Source organism: Bombus fervidus, chromosome 13 (genome assembly GCF_041682495.2).
Source record: "Bombus fervidus isolate BK054 chromosome 13, iyBomFerv1, whole genome shotgun sequence".
Lineage (NCBI taxonomy): Eukaryota > Metazoa > Arthropoda > Insecta > Hymenoptera > Apidae > Bombus > Bombus fervidus.
Window position 1 is genome coordinate 5786704 of NC_091529.1, and position 13972 is coordinate 5800675.

Here is a 13972-nt window from a genome sequence, read left to right on the forward strand (position 1 = left end):
TATCGTGTATCGCATTAATACGCCAGCCACACCGCAGTAGCGGTAAAAGAGGGTCGTGGTCAGGAACAACCCCCGCCACCGGTAACCCGTAATCATAACCAAGCTATTTTTCTTCCTGCTGCCTCTCTCAAGCTCTGCCCGGTAGACTACAACGAGTATAGACGCCACTGGCTTTCAAGCCAACTTCCAATCGCCGCCTACATCTCGCCCATCTTTCCAATCATCGTGTTTCATTCAGCTTTTTCCTTGACGTTTCATCTTTCCCAACAACACGTCTTCGCGTACGATCGTTTGGTGTATTCACAAGCTGACTAGGTTCGGTGGTATATTCATCAAAAGCTCATTCTAACGGAAAACTGTTACGTTCGAAAGTTAAAATGTTGAAAATATTCACTTTGGAAACGGATTGAAAGCATTCGAGTGAAAAGCTTTCAAATACAGAACGTTTAATTCGGTAACAATTTAATTGTAAGCGTTGGAATCGTAAGCTTGCAAATTGGAAATATTTAGAAGCGTTATAATTGCAAGCGAAGAAAGTATCGTAATTGGTAGCGTTCAATACGCTACGCTTCTCGTTGAGATCGTCCATATGGAAAGCCACGCAAGAGGAATATTCTATCGCGAAGCAATTTATCCGGAAGCTGTCGAATTGAATCCTCTTGAGATGTAAGCCGCGTTCAATCGCATTCGACGGCATTTTAATTAGAAACGTAGGAATTGAAATTCTGAAGTCGACAGCCTGCCATGTGAAAGTACTTCGGTCGAAGGTTTCGGATCGGACGATTAAAAAAAATAATTTTATTAACGTGTAACAACTACTTGAAACAAGTACAGAACATCTACTCTATAATCTTCCTCTTCATGCCAGCGAATTACCAGGTAGCATAAATAACAAAGACCACACATCCCTTGAAAATAAAAATCCAAATAAATTCCAAACGAATATGGAATATGGTACGAATAGCTATCGGCGAGAATCCATAAATTTCCGATAAAGTTGTTCCGACTTCTTACTTCGGCGTCTCTCTTCACAAATCTTGAGAATCCTTTTGAACAATGTTGCGAAGGCAAACAGTATACAACTTGTTCCAAAGTAGACTCATCGATGATATAAATCAAACAAACCGATGTACCGATTCAACGAAGAAAGGACAAAAAAATGGCAGGAAGGAAGAAAGTAAGGGTGAATGCTGTTTTATTTTTCCAGGGCGCATCGTTCACCGTGGCCACGGTGTCAAGAAAAGTATGTTGGAGTTCTGCTAAAGGAAAGCAAGAGAGTCAAGAGAGAGAGGCGCGCACTCTCGACGGGGGGTGGGTATCGTGCGCTTTGCTCGGGGTGATAATTTGCAAGAGATGGCAGAAATGGATTGGCAAAGTATGTTCTTCTCGCCGATTGAAAAATCCCCTTCGCGGGGCAACCGTGAACGCGTACGCGTGTTTTATTAGTTTATCCCGGCGATTTCAACCCGCTCCGGGACCAGTCTGATTAATGTTGATACGGTGCCCATATTCGACCCCGTAAGATCTCAAGCACTTGGCTCCGTCGATCGTCATTGTTAACGAGCCCAGATAAACGAAGAATTTGACAGAGTCGACATTGATTTAGGATTAGAAAATACATTCGAGTTCGTTGAAATAAGATTGAGTAGGTGAAATTGAGTAATTTTAAAATTTCGTTTCAGGAAGCGTTACGAGCTTAGAAGATTCTATTTTTACAACTTCCAACTTCGTCTACGTTAATTTCAGATTGGCAAAGAGAATATAAAAGCCTTCAACGAGTGGAATTTCTAATTGCTAAGAGTCTTTAAGTCTTTCCGAAACCATAGATCGTAGACACAGAGTTGCAAGACTTGGCTCGAGAAATGTGCAACGAGTTTGAGGACTCGATACCGAGAACTTTCAATTTCGTTTATCGCTACTATCGACGGAAAAAGATAAACGAACAAGAACTTGCAATTGATATGTAGTTAACATCGACTCGAAGTTGATCATTGAAAAACGTAACATGGGACGAACAGAGAGAATAAACGAGCAACTGAATGCTATCGACATCCGTTCAAGATCTGCAAGTAGGCAACATGTCGTCGTACAAAGAGGCTTGCACGAACTTTAAAGAACCTTAAAGCTCTCTAAAATTAAATTACACGCGACAAATCTCTAAAATTCGAGCTCTGGCACGGCAATCTTCGAAATTTCGGAATACTAGACTTCCAATTTCGATAGCATAAATCGGCTGAAAAAATGCAACGGAGGATTATTACGGTGATTAAACGGTCGCGTGACCCATTAAGCGCGACTATTAATAAGTAATTGTTCATCGAGATCGGCCATAAAGATATCGGGGCCGGGCTCGTTACATACTTAACTCGTTTAATTCCTGAAAAAAAAAAAAAAAAAAAAAAAACGACGAACAGGGGAAAGAGGAATTCGCGGAGAGGCGTTCGAAGCCGAGCCGACGGATTTACGGGTTGCCTCGTCGCGGCAGAAATTCTCGTTGCCGGTTAAAACGCGGCCGAAAGTGTTGGAAAACGCGCACTAACTGTCTCGCGCTAGGAAACCTTCGCCGCGAGTAATGCATCCGCGGGCCGTCGAGAAAATCGTAAGTATCCAACGGGAAAGTATCTGTTTGCACGCTATCTCCGCGAGCCGCCGCGATCGCTATCTGCGAAATTGCCTTAAATATTCCAAGGGACTCGGTTCTGCTCGCGTAAATTATGCAGCGATACTCTTTCTATCGTTCTGGCTACGCAACCTCCTCGTTTCAATCGTCTCGTATAACTATTACAAGCAATTGCGGTTTAACGAAATAAAACGAAGATGCCATCATTTTCCTATTCTCGTTCTCTCTCCAGTAGATTCGGCAATATTGACGCACGCGGTGCGTCCACGCAATTTATCTATTTCTGAGATCGAATCGATCGACTCCACCTATTACGTATTTCTCGATTTCATCGTACGTTTAGCGTGGAAATTCTCAAAGAAACAAATTACTTACAAGCTCGTTTAACGCGGCTAATAAACAATCGTGAATTCCGAAGAAACTCATAATCAGTTTAGCTGTCGCGAAAACTTTAAAAAGTGTGCAGGTAAAATGTGTCGCAAAAAGTAAACGATGACGAGTATACGTCGTCAAGTGCAGAGTACGCGTGGCTGCTGTAACGTAGAGTTAAATTGTAATGAAACAACTATTTCATTTTTCTATTCTATTACCGACGGGGTTCGTCGTGGCACGAAATATTGTCATTTCTTCGCGACGAGTATACTCGTCGAAGACAACTAACTGGTTAAAAAATTCTAATATCCGATAACGATTTACTCTTTGTTCTTCCATTTATCGACTTAATCGCTGTAGCAGTTTCTCAAGCCCGCTCCAATGGTGGTGATAAACACAACTGTTGCATATCTATGTAGGAGTATGTTTTCCAGAAAATGACTTCCAGATCGACTGCTACTACGTAATGATTACGTCAACTTAACTAATTCTATGAGTATGGAATTCGAACCGGGAAGAAGCGAGAAATTTTTGGATCCTACGGTCGCGCGGTCCTGCTCTAAACACTATAATTGGTAGCAAGGGGGAGTATAAAAATTCGATCGTTCAGCCGTAATTTCGTGAGTGTCCGGTGGTGGCGGTCGGCTTGTCATAAACCGGATTTACTGTCGGGCTTCGTGAACTTTATGAGGATCGGCAAAACGGTGTATAACGTGGGTATAGAAGAGGAGGAGGCAGAAGCGACCAATGGCGAAGGGGGAGAAGAAAGGCGTAGGAGGCCGAGGGAAGTCCTCGGAAGGACAGGTTCAAGGAACTCCACGAATTAGAGAAAATACGAGGCCTGGCTCAACGGTTAATTTCTGCTACCTCGTGGAATTATTGAAAGTGTTTCATGGATGAAACTTTTATCCGATTCTCGTGTTGTGCACGGGGATACGATGCTCTTTTGAAGCAGAAGCTACTTTGGCAAACCGATCGCTGTTATTAGACCGGATTCTTCGTTTCTTTTCTTCTTTTCTTAATGTCTTGCGTCTGGAAGCTACGTTTCTAGTTAATTAAAGAGGCGATGTTGAGTCCATGTTGCGAGCTTCGGTTTGCCATCTTCCTTTTGCCGAGGATTGCTGTTTGAATTTAGATGGGAAGGATCGGATTACGTGGTTGCTTCGTGCCGCTTGAATTTAGATGGAAATTGTGAGATAGTGCGAGGAGTAGCCAAATATTGAAACAATTAATATCCTAACATCAATAACATCTACCGTGTTACGAGATAAATTGCATAAAAAAATCCAATCTAGTTCAAACACTATTCTATTAATTCATCGTCTTTTGACGTAACAACAGTTCATCTTTCTTTCCCTTTGTTAAACACTATAATGTCATTCCCGGTAGATTAATCTCTTCGACCCTGTTAATCTATCATTTTAATCTATACTAAAAGTCTCAACTTCACAAATGATTCTCTCTCTTTCTCTTTATAACAGAAAAAAAGAAGAAAAAAAGAAACACGAGACACAAAGAACAAAAACCATGAAAAATTATAAAAACACCCCATTGTTAGGTTTCTAAAGGCCGGGAGGACGCGTGGAAAAATGGCGGCAGCTAGCGTTTCAAGCTGTCAGAATGTCCCGTCCGGGGATCAGCTCGCGGCACGAGCTACGTAACGCAATTAACCAGCGAGCAATTAATAACCGGCCGTTATAGATGCTGGCAGGAATCGTTCGATCGCATGGGATCGCGGGTACCGCTTCGTACGTGCGAGCAATATCGTTTCTATCCCCACCGTCTGTATTCCACTGTTCCCCACCAGTATCTTTGGTATCGTATCCCCCACTTAGCTGCCTCACCCTCGCTCTGTTTCTCCCGTGTGTGCAGCTAAAACGCAGGAAAGGGAACGTAATAGCCTCGCATGATACACCGCCATTAATCCGTGTATATACCCTTCCATACTTTGGAGGAATAGACACCTCGTACGCCTCGGTTTCATAGCCGGTTCATCAGCCGGATATCTCTCCCCCCCGCTTGCTCTCCTTCGCCTCTTCCTGTCTTTTCCTCTCACTCGCGATGATTTAATTTCGCCCCGTTCCCTCCAGCCGAGGCCGTCCTCCCGCCTCTTTCTCTACAGCCTCTCGCTGTGAGCAACCGAACTTGCAACTCGCTGTGAGCAACCGAACTTGCAACTTGCTGTGAGCAACCGAACTTGCAACTCGCAGCGATCGGGTAACTGTTGGGTTTTTAGCGGATTTCGTGGCCAATTTTAAGGGTTGTTTACGCAATTACGAGAAGACGGAGGAAGTGAAACAGCAGTAGTTTGAGACGAACCGTGTCCATTGTAATTGAAATAAAAGCCAATCTATCGAGAGGAATCGGAAAACTCATCTATCGCGGAGGAGTCAAAGACTGCTTCTGTTTGTCTCTCAAATTGTTGGAGCGCAGTTTCTACCGTTGAAGGATTCGTCGTATACGAGGAGCTCTTGTACAGTATCTTTGCAAATGATAAAATATATTAAGGCTATGTGAGTTGTTTTTATCGAGTCGACTTCGAAGCCGGTGTCTTAGAAAACTCACCTGCAGGAACATTTCGCCATCGAGATGATGATGGTCGTAGGCAGCGAACGCCGCCAATTCCCTCGCCCGGTAATGCGAATCGTGGTGCGAATTTTCTTCCTTGTCTTTGTGCATCACCACTGTAACAGAGAACAGTTTAGCGCTTCGTTAACTCGTTTTAATCGAAACTTTCACCTGTAACGTTCTAAAAATCATCTCCTGTAACATTATGCACACCTTAACCTTATAGTATTAATGTTAATCAAACGTTATATGATACGCATAAATGTCGTGCGACGTTTCATCTCTAACATAAAACTTAATATCCGGGCAACAAGAGAAATTCGCAGAGTAAAAAATCGTAAAAATTCGGCGGCTTCGACAGAATATTATTTAACGCAAGGATCTGGTTCTCGTACATTTTGCAATTATAGCGTGCATGTTAAGCAAAGGGGTACGGCAGGTGTAACGGGCAACAGATCGACGGCTTATTATAGGGCTTAAAAGGAAGTGTCGCTCACATCCTGTCACGTATTGCCGGATCTTCTCCGCGACCGTTCTCCATTAATCTCCTTCCGTCGTTTGATACTTTCGCCGTACGGATGACTCGTTCCCCTTCTCTCTTCTCTTCTTTTTTCTTCTTTTTTTTTTTCTCGCGCAAGGATTCGATTCGACGATGGGGATTACACAGGCCACCGATAACAACGACACCTCAACGGTGGAAACCGTCCGTTTCTCTCAAGCGGAAGGATTCGATTTGAGAAGATAAAGAAGTATTTCGGGTTGTTCGATCGCCGTGTCAACTCTTCCTCGACTCTTCTTCTCTTTCTCGACTGACTTTCGCACGATAAGAACGAAGATAAAGAGTACATGATGAGATAAAAATGCAATCGCTCGAAATAAAGATGAAATAAACTGACGTTTAGCATGATTATAGGTTCGGGAATGTCGACGATGAGTCAGAATAAGACCAGTCATACACTGTGACAACAATTACATTACTACGATAGAGGAAATTATACGGTGACGAATAGAAGATAATTGGTGGACGAAAAAACATTCTCATTTTAGAAAATACAATTGTATTTTACAAGAGTAATAGATAGTTGGACATTTGGGTGACATACCATGTGAAACAGATGACTGTTACCAGTCTAATCGTCGCTATCGACCCAAAAGTTTGAAATTACCATGTGTTCTATGGAATCTAGGAACTGGGGAAAATGTTCATCTATATAGAATTTTATTATAATATATGCATATGTCTTGTAATAAATATCTTCTAACTTGCATGTACATTTTCGGTTCTGTTTCAAATTTTATCCATATAATCACGACAGTTGCGTTTCACTACAGCAGCGATGGAATTTCCAAATGTTTTACATAACACGTACAATATGCACGTCAAATTCAATGACGTGGAATTCCACGTTAAATCTCCTTGGAACGTTGCAAATCCTATTTGTCCCTTAAAATGACACTAATATTGGAATATAAAAATATTTAGAAATCAACTTTCATGTTAAATTCTCACGAAACACGTACACTTTTTTGTTTGTTAAAATGAGATCAAGCTTGAAATATAAAAATCCGAGGATCGTAACAAGGTTAAACATGAAACGTCATGTTAAATCTTCCTAGAGATATTGTAAATGTTCCTATCCTTCAAAACAAAACCAAACTCGAAATATAAAAATATCGATGAGATGTTAGATCTTCTCAAAACGTTCCAAATCCCCTTTGTTCCTTAGAACGAGACTTGAGACATGAAAGATGCAAGGTTCGCGGTATGGTTAAACACGTCGATTCCAACGGACGCTTGTTGTTGTTAGGGCACCGAAAACAATTCACTGGGAGGTTCGAACGTGGAAGTGAAACCTGTCGTACGGCGCGCGCGCGCAGCCAATGTGGGGACCCTGAGGTCGACACACGATTTTCGTATCATTTACACGAAGAAACCGATCGCGGCCGGGTAAAATACGATATTTCAGGAGTTCCAGGCCGAGGTGAAGTGAAAGCACCACGTCGTATCACCGCGTATCGTCGTCGTTGCGGACCGTGTAACGAATAAGAACAAGACCACCTGTGAGCTCCGCCGGTCGGAGAGCCGGATGATACGAGTCCGCCGCGCCGATGCGTTTCGAAAGTGAACAACCTCCTCGTGGAGCATTTAGCGTCGAAGGGTATCGATGCGTGCATGAAAGATGTGCGACTTCGCCGATGGCCGCTCATAAAAAGGTGCACGCAATGTTCCTCCAGTGAAGCACGCGTGCGCCACGCGACCCTCCAGGCCAGTTTTCATCGTGCTTACTTAGTACTATCCTCCTACTACTCCTTGACGACAGCCACTCTATCCAGGAAGAACCTGACTCAAGATTAATCACCTACGTTGCGTTTCAATGTTCTTAATCTTTAACGGTGATGATGGAATCCTGCTTTGCAAATGTTCAACACATATTACCGCATGTAGAGAATGTTCCAAGGAATTGAATGTGCAATGCAAAGTTCAACTTTTTCCATTCAAAATGTATCGAGACTGCTTAGACTACTATTAGAGGCACGGAATGCTTGAATAATTTCGCAAGTAGAAATACGGAAACGTCATTTACGAATAGAAATATTTTACATATAGAAACATTATTTAAAAATATCCTTCCGATTTTCACCAACAATTTCATACATATTTTTAAGCGATAATTTTAGTTTCAATTGCGGCAAATTATCTCGATCTTTTCGCCATTAGCGAAGCAGGATAGGAAAGTCAATGAAACGGTGAGCAGTAACAGGTTGTCCTGACGAGCAACGGGAAGGAATTGTCGAAAAGGAACGTTTGAGAGAAGGAATGACGCGTGCTGGAAGGATGAGCAACACAGAGGTTGTTCACTCGTAAATAGTGGCACGCAATGTCGTGAAGCGGCCACGTTCTGCCACGCGACCCTCTGGGACAGGATCCCATTTAGGATGGCCGATGGGATAACGGCGTACCGCAGGATACGATGCTGCGTTCGCTTTATTTACCCTAACGACAATTCGATTTTCAATGCTCTTTCATTCCGTCTACGGCTAATGACCGTGGCTAATGCTTCCCCGATCGATGACTCTTCGCGTTTCCGACAGAATTCCTGTGTCAAACGACCGTGCACCAGAGTATTTGCAGAACGATCCACTGATTTCAGAGGGAACGAATCGATGTGAATGGGCGACGTGTAATTCTTCGCCACGGTCTTTGTATGAAAACGATCGTACAGGTGTATGTAGAAGCAAAGCAAACGTAAATTTCACGCTCGTGTTCGTCATGGAATATCGTTGTATCTTAATTTGCAGTTCATTTCGAAAATATCCAGACTCGAGGGCGCGTTTTTCGTACGATACATTTCCGTGTAATGAGAGGAAATTGGAATTTTATTTCAATTAGAAAGAGAGAGAGAGAGAAGCTGCGTCACATTCCGATTACTCCCTGCACTTTTATCAAATTAAAAAATATAAAATGTTAGAAAATGTGTACATTCGCTATTACAAAGGACAACTATCACACAAAAGAAGCGCTTGAACGTCATCATATATCGATTCTACTTGTCAGAGACCACTATCTTTATTTCAACTTTGAATTTATCCTTAAAATAGGGGTAAAAATAGGTCTGCGCCACGTTCGAATTATTCTGAAACTTTTTCACGAAAAAGCCCCATTTAAGAAGAGCACGGCAGCATTGCGAATCTCTCGCTCCACGTTCGTCACGGTTCGTTACTTTTACTTCGATTTCAAGTTCACAAACCAGACGTCGAAACTCGAAGATGCGTTCGATTCGACTCATTTCGCGTTTATTTGCAGCAAAGGAGAGTTAGAAAAGAGCGCGGTATCGTCGGAGATGATCGTGTTCGAGCGACTCTCGTGGGAAGGCTCGTTCTATGTGTCACCGGAAGAAAGGTGTCGTGGACGTCACGGAAACTGCGCGAAACAACGCAACTGAAAGAAACGTGAAATAAAGAAAAGCATCCGTAGATTAGGATCAATCCGTGGAACAACGAGAGATTGGCACGGCGATGAGTCCGTGAGATCCGTGTTAATAATTGCACTTCCTCGCGCAAGGTCGACTCGCGAGGAGGCCGACGGACTGGACCGGAAACGACGGAATGAAAAGTAGCCAGAGGCCAATCGGAATGCGCGAACCGGAGCGATGGCGTACGGCCCTTCATGGACGCGTGAATCTCTCTTCGTGTGCACGCTTCGAAACGCGTGAAACACGATCTTACACACGAGGGAGCGAAAGTTTACTCGTCATGCTTGTTTGCCGAACGATTTAGGCTACATTTCGAGTCTGACACGCTTACCGAGCCAAAGGTGACGGCAATTGAATTAGTCAAGCTGTTGACTATCGGGCGTGGACGTGTCCATCATTCGTTTATCGTCCAATTTTCTACAGAAAGCAGATGCTGTCGAGAGGACGTTTTACGGGGACTCTTTTGTTTGAAGTTTCTTCGGTATTGCGATGAAAAGGAAGACGAGTTTATTCGTTGGTGTACGCAATTGTCAATGACAGTTTTACTTAAGAATCTCTTACTTGCAATATTATTCTTTTATTTAATTTGCATTCGTCTATATTTTATAATTCATAGGATTTATAGCTCGATAGGAATCTAGTATTAGTAGAATTTAGTACTAACAATTGGGGGTAATACTTCGTTCGAAAATCTTGCATCTCCATTAGCTGTATCTGATTGCACGTAAAAGTCAATTACATTGATACAATGGTTAAACGTAGTTAGTATCAAATGTGATTAATACTACAAAAAAGAAACAAGAAGAGGATACGTATCTCCTATATTCAAAATATTAAAGAATACGTATAGGATTTTAGAAGAGTGAATTATGCGGCACATCGAGCCAATGGAAATTATAATTTGTTATTTGTTGGTTTGTGATTATGGAAGCTTCCGCCTAAACCGATTAAAATGCTTTTATAATTGGATATATTAAACAGGATGGCTATCGCTGGTAATAAAATGACAGAAAGGTTCGATTTGGCAAAAGTGACGGAGGAAATTAAAAATGGTCCGTTGGCACGCCCATCGCATGGGCCACGTGGACTGAAACAATCAAGCGGCGGCACGCGTATCGACGCGTTGATCGCCGTGGACGCTTCCTAATTGGAATCGCATCCGACAACGCCGATCCCATTAATCATCGATCGATTATACGCTCAAGGAGATAATCACTTACTTAACCATTCACTTAGCCCGAGCCGGGACGAGTCGGCCTGCGTGAAACGCACCGTCATCCTGACGAAGGAACAGGAATACCTTGTCTGTTGGAAACTTTATTTGGACTATATGTCTAAATAAGAACAGCAAAATAGACGTAAAACCAACTAATCAGGCAACGTATCTTTCGATAGCTGTAGTTTCTTTTCCCAAAATAAAAAATTAACGATATACTTAGGGTTAAGTACGTCTTTTAAGTGCTTTCAAATATCGAATATCTATTTTCAAAATTGTTTAAGTCATCGAGAAATCAATATGATACACGACAAGTAGAACGTAGATGCTTCTTTGAAACAAAGCTCATGACTCGAAACGTACTTGAATTGCACTTGAAGTAGTCGAATGCACTCGAGGTGGAACAAAATATACTTGTTGCAGTCTTAATAGAAATTTCGCAGTCTTGTTCTGTTCTTTTTTAAAAATATATAACATAAAACAATCTACTGTCGTTCCAAAGAGAACACAAAACGACGCTCGTCACCTCTTGAAAAATTATATTATCGAATCTTTAGCGATTTCTCGACTGGACAAACTGAACCGGCTGGTATTAATGTTCCCAACTTTGACGAAGAACTCCATCTCTCACTTCCGCATTGACCATCAGAATTTCAATTTCTTCGAACAATTCAACTTCACAGGAAACCAGCCGAAAATTTTACCCCTTTTTAGCAACCCCCAACGATTTCCTTCCTAATGCTAAATGCACTTACAAATACGTTGCCTTTCGTCCAAAAACCCGGTGATCGATCATCTAACAGCTGGCCTCAGGGTCTAAAGCTTCGATATATAATAAGAGCGGAAGCGAATCGCACGCCAACGAGGGACACAGAAGTCGCCATCGTCGTTCAAGATTCCTGGCGAGGCGAACGAATATGAAAGATTAGGCGCGAGGCACGCGCACTAACACACACGCTCGCCACAATTCTCGGTTGATTATGTCGCGAAAACGAATGGCTGGCGCGCGATAAGCAGCGAGACGAAGTGGTTTTCGTCGGGTAAGAACCGCGAAAAAGTCTTTTTTCGATCGGTCGCTGGCGGCTTTCTGAAAAACCACCGATCCTCGGCGTTTTTACCCAGGAACCTCGTAATCCCCTTATCCCGGCCAATTATCGCGTATTCTTCCTCCCCACGCGAACCAATTACCTCCGCGGCGAGCGTTCCATAGTGTCGTGACCTTTCGCTGCCGCCGTTCCTCCGCCATACTCTTCGGCCATTATTTATCTCGACCGCGGATCTATAGGCTCCTCGAACGTTTTAATTGCCCGTTCTAAAGTCCGTGATCTGTTTTGCTCGCGGGCCTATCCGACCTCGCGGCACGGCTTTGCTCAACTAGACATTGAAAGCACAGTAGAACTCCATTTATCCCAACTCCGTTTATTGCAACGAAAATTTTAGTTAATGCTCGGCTAACACGTTCCACGTAGGAGCATTTCCACGACTCCTACCATCAGCGAAGAAAAACGTGGAAAACATTTTTTAAAGTTAAAAGTAAAATTATTCGGAAATTCCACGAAATCTATCTTCCATCGTCTATCAACGAATAGCTGTATTTAAAGGGTTGAATGACACCTCGAAAGTTTTCCAAATTGCTACTTAACACCCTTCGTAATTTACTCGACTATATCGAATTATTCCATCTACATCGTGCAGCAAGATTAAGCAGTTGTTGTCGATACGCAAACCACTCAATCAACAACAATGGCGATAATTAATAAGAGGAGGATAATTGATTCCCAAGAAGGGCGTTTAGATTTCTGGCAGGTGATTGCGCGAGGACTTAGCAACATGGTCTTTGATGGTTCACGCGAACCGCTGGCTCCGGTTCGTGGAAATAATTAGGCCGCGATTTCGATTCTTTCGCGTCCGGTGCGCGTTACCGGAGCGGAAATCGCGGTACGGTCGAAAGGGACGCGATTTCGCGCGGATGAAAAAGGATAAGATACGAGGAAAGAGAGAAGCAACCAACTTTCCGGCATAGCTGGATGGCAGAAACTGGAGGAAACGAAGTTAATTCGCGGTCTACCTCTGTCGGACGATAATAGCCATGAAGAGAGATTATTAGCCGGTCGTAACGAGCGATCGTACATACGTTCGCGTTGCTGATCGACGATTTATAAAGCAACGACCAATTGGGTAATTACCCGGCCGCTCCTTTGTGCTCCTGTCCCCTTTCGAATTCTGCAAACCATACAAATCCACGCAATACGAAACCATCCTTCCATGTTCGTAGATTGAGAGTGTGGTTTGCAATGTTTCTTTATTCGACGATCCAGCGCTTCGAATTTTATTTTTAATTCTTTGGAGTTCGTGGTCGGTCCGACAGATATACGAAAATCCGTTCTGTACTTTTCTTTGAAAGAAACATTACTTCTACAACTGTTCGACGCAGAATACTGCTCTTTTCAGGGTATTCAACCGCCCTCCCCCTCCCGCCCAATCATAGAAGGTGCAAGCTCTGTCAAAACCGAGCGAAAGAAAATGCGTTTCTTCGATCGTTTTAATTCTTCAGCCGTGCAATATATTCGAAACCAAAGTTTCTGAAAATTAACAAAACTATGTGAATATTGAAATTTCCTCGATTCAAAAGCAAAAAACAGTTACAAGAGATACGTATACGCGAAACATCGTCGAAGACTTCTAATTTCAATCTCAATAGAATTCTTTCAGCGAATTCTATCTATCTATATATATATATATTCCTCGAGTTCTAAAAGTTCTCTTACACGATTTACATTCAAAACCAAAGCCTTTAAAAATCAATAACGATACGTCGATATTCCGATTTTCTCGAGTCCATGGAATAACGTATACCCATGTATTCAACCCCCGAATCGCATCGGGCGCGAACCGTCAGAGCGAAGCGAAAAGAAATTGCGTCCGCGGCGGGGTATATTCGGCGCGTATACACGATCTGATATCGCTCGTCGGGCAGAGCCAGACGCCGACAGTTTTTATCGAGGCGACGAGCCAGCAGCAGCACAGCCGAGGAAGAGAGTAGTTTCGCAAGCGCTCTTTAGTGCTCGACGCCACGATACACGGCCGCTCGCGACCGGCCCCTGCCGCCTCTCTCTATGTACAGTGACCGTATAAAGTAATCCGTCAGACAGAAGTGGGGTGATAATGCATGAGTGCGGTTGCCCCGCCCTATCCCTGTAACCGCGATAAAATCTCTCATTA

The 13972-nt window shown here is 43.1% G+C and overlaps 1 protein-coding gene across 2 annotated transcripts in view; it reads right to left on the bottom strand.

Moving 5' to 3' along the window:
- The window catches only part of Ss (aryl hydrocarbon receptor spineless), a 158999-nt gene that overhangs the window by 32818 nt on the left and 112209 nt on the right, over positions 1-13972 (bottom strand). For both annotated transcript variants that reach the window (XM_072015332.1, XM_072015331.1), the window contains exon 3: positions 5558-5676. In XM_072015332.1, the coding sequence (XP_071871433.1) occupies positions 5558-5676 (119 nt within the window). The remainder of the gene's footprint in view (positions 1-5557; positions 5677-13972) is intronic.